General features: G+C 37.2%; 1 protein-coding gene across 1 annotated transcript in view; it reads right to left on the reverse strand.

Moving 5' to 3' along the window:
* Positions 1 to 119: 119 nt before the first annotated feature.
* mylipa (myosin regulatory light chain interacting protein a) overlaps positions 120 to 13,796 on the reverse strand; it is a 29,626-nt gene continuing 15,949 nt past the window's right edge. Inside the window, exons 3-7 of the mRNA XM_087786306.1 lie at positions 13,507 to 13,692; positions 10,053 to 10,250; positions 9,805 to 9,969; positions 3,626 to 4,046; positions 120 to 1,066 (exon numbers count right to left, since the gene is read on the reverse strand). Of these exons, the coding sequence (XP_087642432.1) occupies positions 890 to 1,066; positions 3,626 to 4,046; positions 9,805 to 9,969; positions 10,053 to 10,250; positions 13,507 to 13,692 (1,147 nt within the window). The 3' untranslated portion in view covers positions 120 to 889. The remainder of the gene's footprint in view (positions 1,067 to 3,625; positions 4,047 to 9,804; positions 9,970 to 10,052; positions 10,251 to 13,506; positions 13,693 to 13,796) is intronic.

A 13,796-nucleotide genomic window follows, 5' to 3' on the forward strand; every position in this document is an offset into this window, starting at 1 on the left:
TCAGATGCTTCAGTAAGGACACAATTAAATACCGTATATCATGTATTAGAGGTGCAATAAAAACAAAAACGAGACCAGCGGTTTATTTGAAACAACTTTATTAATACTTTCTTCAAAAGCAGAGAGTAGGAGCGACGCAGGTGGAAGTCGCTCCGTCTTTATAGCAAATATAGTGGCTTTTGCTTCAGAAAACAGAAACAAACGTCAACTTGTACAACGTAATAAAAAACTTTTTCTCCTCGCAGAGCTCGCGTGTGTCAAGCCACTAAAAAAAAAAGTTTTCCTATTTTGTTTTAACCAGAAAACAAGGCGGAAAAAATTCACGAACGTAGTTTTTGCTGCTACATTAAAGGCCGAACCCTCTACAGTTAAAGTTCCTCGGTAAAGTGACAGTGTTTGTTTAAATACTTGAAATTAAATAAAAGTTGAAAATGAAAAAAAACAAGACAAATATTGCACGGATAGAATCTCCTAGTACCCTTAACGAAAAAAACGGACTCGGACTTGAGTTTTGCGGGAGGAACATTCCGGGTGTTTTGGCAAAAAAGAGATTAAAGTAAAAATACAAAAAAAATGTGCTGCTGGAGTTTGAAACGAAGCGAATCGTCGAAAAAACCCGTTTTGAGACTAAGAAGTCCGAGGGAGTGTTCGCCTCATGGAGGTTCTGTTGGACCGAGAGAACCCAGAGTTGAAAACCTAGCAACGCCATCCACCAAAAAACACACAGGAACAGTTTAAAAAAAACAACATAAAACACTTAAAAACTAGTGGTCAGTCTAAAAACACGGACTTAAAAAACTATCAGATCAACTGATTCAAGTCAAAAAAGTGGTGAAAGAAAATAAAAAAAGAGTGATTTGGTGTCGTGGTGCGTTCAGGGACCTCCTCCTCATGTGCGGTAGATCTTGTGGTCGTAGTCCGTCGGCGGCTGGCGGTGGATGGAGGCGGGCGGGAAGTTGTGGCGCTGGATCAGGTTGTCGGTGGTGGCGAGGCTGAGCAGGCTGGTGCACGTGGGCAGGAAGACGTGCTGGACGTGCTCCACCTCCGAGCGACACACCGGACACGACTGGACGCACAAAAATATACACTTTTTTAAAAATCTTGCGACAAAACGTTCGTCAAATAACGTTGATTTATTACTTGGTCTGTCAATGGATGTCAGAAGCACACGTTTAAAAGTCAACCATTAGAACGTGTTTTACACATTTGAGAGAAATTTTAATTATATTTGTGTTTGTAGAAAATTTCTCATACAAAAGGGAGAAAAAATATGTGTATTTTTATTTTTGTTCAGTATAAATATATCATATATTTTTCCACAGTAATGTATTTATATACGACAACACTTTATCATTAAAAATAAGAAAAATAAAGTCAGTAAACTAGAATTTTACTTTTGTTTTTACCGTCATATTTTATTGTTCACTATTGTTGCTCAATGTTTTTTTTATTTCAATAAAGTTTGTATAAAATATTTATTGTCTTATGAAAAAGCATCTTTTTTTTTTTTTATTTAAAATACAATTTAACCATAGATACATTATTTCACTAAAGTGTGTAAAATAAATGTATTTATTTATTTCTCAACTTTACAATTAAAATGCAAATATTCAAAGCATTTTAATTGTAATTAAACCTCCGGCCACTAGTTGGCAGCAGCCGTCACGTCCTCCGCAGCTAAAGGAGGAATTAAATCGCACGAGATCACCAGCGATGACTGAGGACGAGAGGATACGGTCGACTCAAATTTTAAAGAATGTGTTGCGTTGTAACACGTTTAGGCTCAAAGTCACGTGACATTGAGCCTAAACATTATGACCATCAAAGCCCTTTAGTATCTTCCCAACTTCTTACCAGAATATTTATATTTTTAATGTATTTAAATGTTGTTTTTTTATATTTAAATTTTCAAGATCAAAGGAGTCAAACTCAATCACACAAGGATCGTCAAAACTAAACATATATATATTTACCAAACTGTTCGAAACTGTGAGTTTGATTCCGATAAAAGTAATATTGCAGCTCAATAAATATAAATATTTACATATACACTGATTTTTCCATTTGTTCTCAACAAAAGTGACTTTTAATTTAGATAGAAAGGAAATAAAATATCAAAATATGAATCAAAAAGAGAATTCTTGGAGACTCTGATGATTTCTTAAACGTGAGAAGGTTTTGATCATCATTTACATCCAACATCTCTGATCCTTCATCTCAAACAATCGTTCTACGTCTTCATGTCAAACTTGATCCTCCGTCATTTTTTAAGACAGTGGCAGAAGCTGCTGTCAATCAAGTCGTCCTCGATTAGCTTGGTCACGTTTCTTGGTCGACCTAATGGGGATTTGCCTGCTCGCTGTAATCCCTTTATAACACACACACACACAAAGACACACACACACACACAGAGACACACACAAAGACACACACAAACACACACACACACACACCATCTGCTGCTTCAGAGCACGTCAGTATTGAGCTGATTAACTGAGGAGGACGATGAGGTCGAGCTCTTGAAGTCTTGACGTGAGAAGAACTACATGAAATATGTGACGTTAACGTGGAGAATTTCACCAACAACACACACATTGTGATTGATCTGATATGTGCGAGTTTGTCGGAATATCTAATGAACTTTTCAAATGTTAAAACTTTTTTAAATTTCTGAAATGTTTTTTTTTTTTAAACCAGATATGATATATAGGTCAAGATATTATATATAAATGTCTAGATGTATAGATAAGTCCAGGACAAGTGGAGAGCATGAATGCTTCTATAAATAGAGATTATTATTATTATTATTATTATGATGCAACACTAATAGACTCAGGGACTCATTCATTCCTCGCGTTATTAGATTGTTTCATTCGGAGTTTGGAGGCAGGACTGAAAAGATGATTCTGTGTTAATATTTGTATCTTTTGTTATTTTTCATTGATCTACGTCTTTATCTTCAGACTTAGATTGTGTCATGTTGTTCTTTCTTTTTATAGAAACTTTGTTCTTTTTTCATGAATCTATGGTCTGTGTTGCTGTGAGCTGGAAAAACAATAAAGTCTCTCTTCCTTTTTTCAATAATTTCATTGAATAATTTCTATATTAAAAGAAAACTTATCTTCTTTAAAAAACACGTTATTGAATAATACATTTTTATTTAAGAATTTAAATTCCAATTTAAATCCAATAAACACATTTACAAAAAATCCAATTTAATTAAATTGGTAGAGTTTCAAATTCAATATTGTTCCGTGGAACGACAACAACATTTTAAAGGTTATAAATTAAAAAATATTGAATTAAGAAACCTTTTTTCTGAATTCTTGCAATTAGAAAATCTAACTAAACGAACTGAATATATTTTTAAAAATTAATGATTTCAAAAAAATGTAATTAATAAAAATAAATGGTCATTATTAGTGAATATGATTCAATAGTTACCTTTCTTTATTGAAATTCCGGTGTTTATATGTTAAAAATGTTAAATTCAACCATTTAAATATTCGGATATCACCAATTACTTTCATAAATCTGTTGTTTTTTTAAAAATGATATTAAAATTAAAAAACATCATCAACGTGAGTCTCATCCTAACAAGGCCCGTGGCGACAGGAAGTCTCACCTCCAGCTGGTAGGCACACTTCTGGCAGCAGACCATGTGACCACAGGGGCAGAAGGCGGCGTCGATCTCGTCCTCGCAGCACAACATGCACAGCAGCGCCTCCCTCAGCTTCTGCAGCTTCTCCTGCAGCGCCCGACTCTGCTGGCAGCTGCCGCAGTCCATGGCCTCGTCCGGGTCTCGGCTGGGCGAGCGCGAGGGCGACGAGCGGGCGCTGCTGCCGCCCGAGCGGCTGGCCAGGTCGCCCACGCCGGCGTTGTAGAGGGCGCGCCGGGCGTGGTCGTACACCTCTTTGGACGTGCGGCGGATGTCGAACACGTACTTCTTGCCCAGGTTGATGTTCTCGTTGAGGAACAGCGACGCCAGGTGACCCTTGAAGTCCCGGCTGTATTGCATCATCACGGCGTCCGTCACCGTGTCGCACCTGCGGAGCGTCAGCACAACGGTGAACAACTTTGATTATTATATCGTGTAGAAACTTCAAGGTCAGCCGTCATGTAGTGAATGTTCTCCAAGACGCAGTAAGTTCCTCATCATGACCATGTTTTACACTTAAAGTTGCTCTGAAATCTGGGCGAACGAGAGGTTACGAGAGTCCATTATGACGTTATAATGGCTTCACTCCTCCTCCAGCTGTGATCACAACCCACTTTGTTTATACAACGAGTCCCTTGGAAGTGGAGACTTCCTGGATTAACGACATCACGGTGACAAATCTCCATGTTTGACCAATCACAGCAGAGTGGGCGTGGTTATGGTCAACAAGATTTCATCTCCAGAATTTATGTATTTATTTTTAAACTCCATTAAACACATCAGGTTTCGACAGTTTTTCTAGTCGATCGTTTTCGTCACATGGGTCAAATCCGACCCCCCCCACCTCATTTTACTATTGATGTGTTGATGAAGCTTCATGAAACAGTGTCATTATCTTCAGAGTCCACTAGATGGTAGTGATGTGTTGATGAAGCTTCATGAAACAGTATCATTATCTTCAGAGTCCACTAGATGGTAGTGATGTGTTGATGAAGCTTCATGAAACAGTGTCAATATCTTCAGAGTCCACTAGATGGTAGTGATGTGTCGATGAAGCTTCATGAAACAGTGTCAATATCTTCAGAGTCCACTAGATGGTAGTGATGTGTTGATGAAGCTTCATGAAACAGTGTCATTATCTTCAGAGTCCACTAGATGGTAGTGATGTGTTGATGAAGCTTCATGAAACAGTGTCATTATCTTCAGAGTCCACTAGATGGTAGTGATGTGTCGATGAAGCTTCATGAAACAGTGTCATTATCTTCAGTGTCCACTAGATGGTAGTGATGTGTTGATGAAGCTTCATGAAACAGTGTCATTATCTTCAGAGTCCACTAGATGGTAGTGATGTGTTGATGAAGCTTCATGAAACGGTGTCATTATCTTCAGAGTCCACTAGATGGTAGTGATGTGTTGATGAAGCTTCATGAAACAGTGTCATTATCTTCAGAGTCCACTAGATGGTAGTGATGTGTTGATGAAGCTTCATGAAACAGTGTCAATATCTTTAGAGTCCACTAGATGGCGTCTCTGCACTATTTTCTTTTGTTTAAACAACGGTTTCTAAAGAATCATCGCATCATTTTTAAAGTGATGGCGCCCCCTGCTGACCTCTGAACGACATGACACTCGTTTCATGAAGCTTCATAAACACATCATTACATTTAACGTGTCGCGCAAGAGCTTTAAAACTAAAAAGTTGGCTCAAAATAAAAGTCAAAACTGATTCACTTTCTTGAATCCACAGCATGAGGCAAATTTATGTCACGTGTAGCTTTGTTAGCAAATCAAGGGGCCCGGGGGGGTTCAATATCCTCAGGGGCCACATTATATACTGCGACTGTTCTAAGGGGCCGTCAAACCAGAAGAAGGGACCAACAAAATATTTTTTTCAAAAAGACGCCATAATGCCCTTTATAAACAAGCTAAACAAAATATTAAATATGAGAGAAAAAAGGTTGTTTTCTGAACATTTTTTCAATTTATGCCAAAATTATTTAAGCACTAAAGGGGGAAAAGTGTGGTAAACTAAAAAAAACAAACCCTTTGATGTCGTTATATGATGAAATAAATCACAAGAAATACATACAAAATTCAATTGCTATCAAAGGAACTTCAAGATGATCCTAGTTTGACATCAATGATCTAAATTATGACGATTTTGTAGATTCTACTAAAACAAAAACAAGAAAACATAAAATACTGACTCACTGTACTAGCATCGTGACAGAAATTTGGTTTTACAGCAACATGAGGCGACATAACATTCCTCCAAAATCAGACACAATTGGAGACGATATAAAGATATAAAGATGATGAAGTTATGAAGGAAAAGTCGTGTTAAATCAACGTAAAGACTGAAGTAAATTATTCTACAGGCAAATATTTAAACACTTTTGATTCAGGGTCGTTTCACGAGATGGTTTCACCGCGACTCGGATCAATGCCGGGTCACCTAAAGGGTTCTTCACCCACATCTTGATCAGATACGAGATCCAGGTAAATGATAAACAAGTTGATATAGCGACCGTTTTCAAAATAAAAGCCCTCCGCAGCCTGAGGCGCGTTGAGAACCTCCAACATTCTTCTGGACGTCCAGGAGAAGTGGGTCAGAAAAATAAGCCGGATGTTATTTTATTAGAGGGAAGAATGAAAAAATGTCTGCAAATGTCTCTTAAAAATTAAAGATTTAGTTTTTTCGCTCGACATTCTTCGGGGTCAAGGACACGTTTTAACGCGTTTATGCTGCACTCAGGCCGGCGGTCGTTAAAAAGGCCGAACCGTAAAAAAAAAAAAAGCTCCGAGTTCGACGATCGATAACGTAAAGTGGAGCAGAGCAGGTCAGAGTGTGTGTGTGTGTGTGTGTGTGTGTGTGTGTGTGTGTGTGTGTGTGTGTGTGTGTGTGTGTGTGCAGAACTCAATGACACGTGAAATAGTTGTAGAAATATGAGCTTTGTTTAAAAAAACAACTCCAAAAACCGACAAAAAACTAACAACATCAGTAAAAATGTCCAAAGGTTATTTTTAACCAATTTTCGATCATAATAAACAGAGATGAGAGTTTAGAAGCTTCAATATTTATGTCAAACTCTAATCACACGACATATTTAACAGGAAGTACGAGGCTGATGGTTTTTGAATTCTTGAAAAAGGAGAATATTATGGAGGTTTAGACTTGAATTGGTGAAGATGGATAAAAAATTGGGCCACAAAATAGTTGAAAAAGGACTAGAAGTGAGATATTGTTGAATATTTACACAAAGTTATTCTCAAACCAACTTTGAAACAGGAAACTTTGGTTCAGTTTCCTTTGAAGATGCGCTCGGTTCGTTTACCCAGAGGTCCAGGAAAGGTTCCCAAATAATACCTACGTTTAATTATATTCGGAAGTTTTGATAAAATACTATGTTGGACTACAAGAGAAATATGACAAATAGAAATACTAGTAGTGTATTCCTCAAAATAAACTCTCTGGTGTCAATTGTAAAAGAATATAAATATTGTCTAAAAGAAAATGAATAAAATAAGAGTTGGTTTATTATTCATGGTGTAGTTATTACCTGGTGTTGTACTTGACAAAGACGTGTCTCTAGTGAAACACTGCAAAAAACTGTTTCCTTCAACTGAGAACAATCTCTAAACTGGAAAATGTTGTCACAACATGATCTTGATCTTATAATCCATGTGTTTGTGTCGTTTAGACTTTTGTAACAGTTTGAAAAATGTTGTCACAACACGATCTGGATCTTGTCTTAACAAGAAGGATTTGTCTCGTCTGCAGTTGATACAAAACTCTGCAGCCAGAATTCTAACCCGCTCTAGTAGAAGAACTCACATTTCTCCTTCAAACTCTTCACTGGCTGACAGTTTCTTTTAGGATCATTTTAAAATTCTGGTTCTTACTTTCAGATCTATTCATGGTCAGAGCTTGCATCAGTGATCTGATCCAGACTTACACCCCAGCTCGGGCTCTGAGGTCTGTGGATCAGAATCTACTGATGGTTCCTGAACTTCAGGACCAGAGGAGAGAAATCCTTCCAGACTGTTGCTCCTAAGCTTTGGTACGATCTTCCTCTGTGTTTGATGTTGTGTTTGAACACAACATTGCCTTTTTATTAGCATTTTTACATTTTATTTAGTGCTTTATTTCCCTTTTTTTGTACTTAACACAAGCTACTCCTCCAGCATCATTCAATTGTTAATTTCCTAATCATTTATAACTCTAATCATATTATTAAAACACTTTTCCATGAAGGTCATGAAGAATAAAAGTTCACCGTGTCACTCAACACATGCATCAGTAGAAAAAATAGTTTGAAATAAAGGCATCTTTGCTTCTATTTATACATGTGTGTCGTCAGATTACATGGAGCAGAGATGAGTCTTCGTTACGTTGATAATGGAAAGAACATCAGTGTAAATGAACAAATGAGATTAGAACGAGCGGAAGAGTGTGGACGTCGATTCATAAATCCTAGAAAAGGTTCCAGGATAAGCCGAACCCGATCGTGCAGCTGGATTTAGACGTTTCACACGTCATGGAATTGACCCGAAAGAGATCGAACGAACTTAAAATACTGCTGAGGAGTCACAGGTTCATTATTGTTTAATGGTATTAGCTCTACAGGTGAAAGTACTGATTTTAGGTTAAGTTTCTTCTGAAGATGTTTGATTGTGTACATGAGTTTTTATAAAAACCTAAACAGGTGCTGACCACTGCCGACCTCAAGGTGTTTTTAAAGTTTGACAAACAAAAGAAAAGACACGCGTGTATCTGAGACCAATTGTTGTGTTCATTGTACAAACATTTTATTTGTGCTTTTCCCTGATTTTCTGAGACTCCTGTGTTTGTCTTTTGTGTCTTTGACCTTTTAAAGTTTTCAAATCTGTGCTATACAAAAAAATGTCTTCAATATTTGCATGTTCATTTTAAATTAAAAAATATATAGTATTAATTAAATGTAATATAAATGAACCCAAAACATATTTATGAAAAAAATAAGATTTTAAAGTCCAAAAATAAATAAAAAATATATTTTTTAACAATTTTCAACTATAATCAAACAATTTTCAACTATAATCCAACAATTTTCAACTATAATCCAACAATTTTAACTATAATCAAACAATTTTCAACTATAATCAAACAATTTTCAACTATAATCCAACAATTTTCACTATAATCCAACAATTTTCAACTATAATCAAACAATTTTCAACTATAATCAAACAATTTTCAACTATAATCCAACAATTTTCAACTATAATCAAACAATTTTCAACTATAATCAAACAATTTTCAACTAGAATCAAACAATTTTCAACTAAAATCAAACAATTTTCAACTATAATCAAACAATTTTCAACTATAATCAAACAATATTTAACTATAATCAAACAATTTTCAACTATAATCAAACAATTTCCAACTATAATCAAACAATATTTAACTATAATCAAACAATTTCCAACTATAATCAAACAATTTTCAACTATAATCAAACAATATTTAACTATAATCAAACAATTTTCAACTATAATCCAACAATTTTCAACTATAATCAAACAATTTTCAACTATAATCAAACAATATTCAACTGTAATCTAACAATTTTCAATTATAATCAAACAATTTTCAATTATAATCAAACAATTTTCAACTATAATCAAACAATTTTCAACTATAATCTAACAATTTTCAACTATAATCCAACAATTTTCAACTGTAATCAAACGATTTTCAACTATAATCAAACAATTTTCAACTATAATCAAACAATTTTCAACTATAATCAAACAATTTTCAACTATAATCAAATCGATACAGTGCCGTCGTCGTAGTAGTGTGGTGAAGAAAAACAAATAAATATATCTAAGTATTATTACACACTTAATATATTGGGGTTTAACTTCTCAGATACATTAAATGTACCATTTAATTTTTTTGTGCATCTATTTAATCTCTTTTCTTTATTTCTTCTTTTTTTTTAAACTGTGTTTTGCTTCTGTTTATCAAAGCACTTTGTGACTCTGGTCTGGAAAGATCTTAACAAATAACCTTTATTTACTTCCTCTTCATCTTTTCTACGAGACGACGATCGGTTCGACGCGTTCGATCGTAAACCCGTGCAGTACACGCGTCTCACCTGTAGAAGGCGTGCGTCTCGGTGATGGCCCGGTACAGCCCGCTGGCGGCCCGGGTGCTGATGAGCTTGAAGAGCAGCACCAGACTGTCGTTGGTGTCCTTGGTCACCGTCAGGTAGACGCTCTTGCCCGACTGCGTGGCGATGTGGATCACGGGGTAGCTGATGCTGAGGGGGCGCCATGGAGTCCGCATTAGAAACCGAAACCCCATCGTTCACCCCGGAGACCCCCGGGAGGTGTTTCTGCTCACCTGTTGACCAGACTGAAGTCCTCTTTGCAGACGGCGATGCCGTCCGGTCCCACGCCGATCGCCATCCGCTGCCCGTTGGCGTCGCGCGCCCAGTGCCACTCCACGCCGTAGTGCTCCAGCGAGGAGACCAGCTGCAGGGCCTGGTACTCCACCGAAGCCTGGCTCACGCCCTCCAGGGCCTGGTGGCGGGAGACGATACTGCAAGACAAATAACTTTGAGTACGACTCTTCGGAAACACTTTGGAGGACGGCGGAGCCTGCAGGGGCAGCTGTCAATCACTCTTATGACGGAAAAAAAACAAGTCAAACTCAGGAACGTGTCTCAGGAACGTCAACACCTCGAGGCGGGAAGACGTTCTTCACACGAACGTTGACCCCCTGATGGGAGATTCTGAGAAAAAACGCTGGTGTGTCGACGTGTTCCACGAACATGTTGTACCTCAAAATACTCATGAATACTACGACAGATTCACACCATTGCTCGGATACTCATGGTCATAATCCCAGATCCCGGGTCGACCACTGGGTCAGCGCCGAGTCGAGTCATGTCGTCACAAACACAGAGTTTTCAAAAACACAAATCAATGAATTGAAAAATTAACTTTTGTTCTGGTTAAAGCACTTTTCACTGTTTTTTTTTTTTTTTAAAGGGAGACAATATTAAATTACCTTTATGTATATGATTAGTCTCCCTGGGTTACAATATTAACATGTACGTTTTTACATGCGTGTATCTTACAATAACATATTTAAAAAAAACAAAAAACATAATCTTTGTAATGATATCAAGGGAGACTTAATTCATTAACATCTTGTGTCGTTTCCGATCTTTTGGTTGAATTAATAGAACTGAAAAATGTCCAAACATCAGCTTTAAAAGCTGCTGGAGTCACTGTATCCTCTCGTCCTCAGTCGTACCCAGAATTTACAGACCACATGACTCTTGACGAAGTCGTAACTGCTTTCATTTGTTTTCAAACCAAAATATGTCCAAACATCAGCTTTAAAAGCTGCTGGAGTCACTGTATCCTCTCGTCCTCAGTTATTACTGTATCCTCTGGTCCTCAGTTGTAACTGCTTTCATTCGTTTTCAAACCAAAATATGTCCAAACATCAGCTTTAAAAGCTGCTGGACTCACTGTATCCTCTCGTCCTCAGTTATCACTGTATCCTCTCGTCCTCAGTCATCTCACAGGATTTCAATGTTCCTTCTAACTGTGGAGGACGTAATGACTGCTGCCATCTAGTGGCCGGACTTTTAATTGCTACACAAAAAAAATGACGTCAATATTTGGATGTTAATTGTAAATAAAAAATATAATATAATTTAAATGTAATATTAATAAACACAAAAACATATTTATTTAAAAAATACGATTTGAAAGTCCAAAAAAAAAAAATGCAAAACATTTTTAACAAATAATAAAATCAATACAATTCTGTTGTAGTGTGGTAAAAAAAATTAAATTATATATACACACACACTGTATATCAAAGTATAATTTCTTACACGCCTAATATATTGGGGTTAAACTTCTGATACATTTAAATTGACCATTTATATATAATTTATATAATTTTTTTGTGCAACCATTTCATCTCTTTTGGGGCCACAAATAATACTCTACAAGCCAGATTTGGCCCCCAGGCCTCGGACACTTAAGTCTTCTTACACCAAACACTGAAGTTTTCTTTATTTGCTCAAGTTTGCTCGCACCTGAGCTCAGGTGCGGTCGCTCGTACCTGAGCTCAGGTGCTCGTACCTGAGCTCAGGTGCTCGTACCTGAGCTCAGGTGTACCTGCGACCGTCGGCCACAACAATGGCGTCACGTGTGCGTCTCACTATCTATTGTGCGCCGGCAGACGGACGCCGTCGTGTTGGATATTTGATCCACGGATCGTTGCACAATGAACGACAACAGAAGTCGAGCAGCAGCCGAAGCAAGAAGCCAAAACCAACATTGATGCTGAACAACTGTTTATTATCGCGCTCGACCCCCCCTCCGACCCCCCTGCACCCCCCACCGCCCGGCCCTGCTCTCCCATTGGTCGACGCGGTGGGGCTCGCCGGCAGCAGTTCCGAAACATTGAGCACGCCGGCCAGAACCACTCGCTCGGAGGCACTTTTTTTTTTTGTTTTGGGGTCTCCTGTGGTGCGACCGGTTCTTCTGGCGACCAGAGACCTCAGGTGAAGACACCAGTGTTTTGGTTCTGAAGCTTCAGGTTCTTCCACGAGAACCTTCTCAGCTCGAGACACATGAGCTCGACTCTGAGCCACTGACCAGTGTTTGTCTTACGTCACAGTGGGCCGATCCAGGTGGGATTACATAATCAATCTATGGGATTGATCTTTGACTCCTTTTACAAACTCTGGCACAAGATTCACTTTTGAAATAATCTGTTCGACGATATTGATCTTTATGGATCTTATGAAACCAGCTCAAGGTTGAGGAGCAGATCATTATTTAACTTGAATGTTCACCTTTAAGATTTTTGTTTTGTATGCATTATTTATTTTCAACTATAATCAAACATTTTTCAACTATAATCAAACAATTTTCAACTATAATCAAACAATTTTCAACTATAATCCAACAATTTTCAACTGTAATCAAACTATTTTCAACTATAATCCAACAATTTTCAACTATAACCAAACAATTTTCAACTATAATCAAACAATTTTCAACTACAATCAAACATTTTTCAACTACAATCAAACAATTTTCAACTGTAATCAAACTATTTTCAACTATAATCCAACAATTTTCAACTATAATCCAACAATTTTCAACTATAATCAAACAATTTTCAACTATAATCAAACATTTTTCAACTAGAATCCAGCAATTTTCAACTATAATCCAACAATATCAACTTTAATCAAACATTTTTCAACTAGAATCAAACAATTTTCAACTAGAATCCAACAATTTTCAACTAAAATCCAACAATTTTCAACTAGAATCAAACAATTTTCAACTATAATCAAACAATTTTCAACTAAAATCCAACAATTTTCAACTATAATCAAACAATTTTCAACTATAATCAAACAATTTTCAACTATAATCCAACAATTTTCAACTATAATCTAACATTTTTCAACTATAATCAAACAATTTAACTCAAAAAATGTTTCAACTTGAATCAAATTGCATTGAAAATGCTTTAATTTATCCACATTCTTTGATTATTTACGTCACATTATAAATTTATGTTGTTTATATAGTTTTAATTTTGTCGATTTTATTCATGTTTCTACCAATTTGATGATTCACAAATGTATTATTGTTCATATAAATGAAGTATAAATTTCTCACATCACTGAACCATATGTTGTGTGGAACTTATTATTATCCTGTGTGTTCAATTCTTCCTCGTCGACACCTTTGTGTAGCAGTTTCCAGTCTTTTCCTCCATCGATCACCTTCACCTTCTCGAGGCTTCGTACCTGTTGACGATCTCCGAGGACGGATCCTCGCCGCACATCTCCGAGTACCAGTACTGGGCCGTGTTTTGGTTGTAGTCTCCGAACTCCGCCTGTGCCAGGAGAGCACTCAGCTCCTCGGCCTGCTCCACCCCCATCCTCAGGTGACCGTTGTGGAGGTCCTCCTTGACGTGCGTGAAGAACACGTGCCTGGAGACAAGAAGAAGAAGAAGAAGAGAGCGGTGAATGGAACAGCTGACGCTCATGTGTTCACGCCGACAGATGGTTGGACTTCACTTCCTGCAGTTGTGTGA

This window comes from Callionymus lyra, chromosome 3, assembly GCF_982586985.1.
Source record: "Callionymus lyra chromosome 3, fCalLyr1.hap1.1, whole genome shotgun sequence".
In the NCBI taxonomy this organism is placed as follows: Eukaryota; Metazoa; Chordata; class Actinopteri; order Syngnathiformes; family Callionymidae; genus Callionymus; species Callionymus lyra.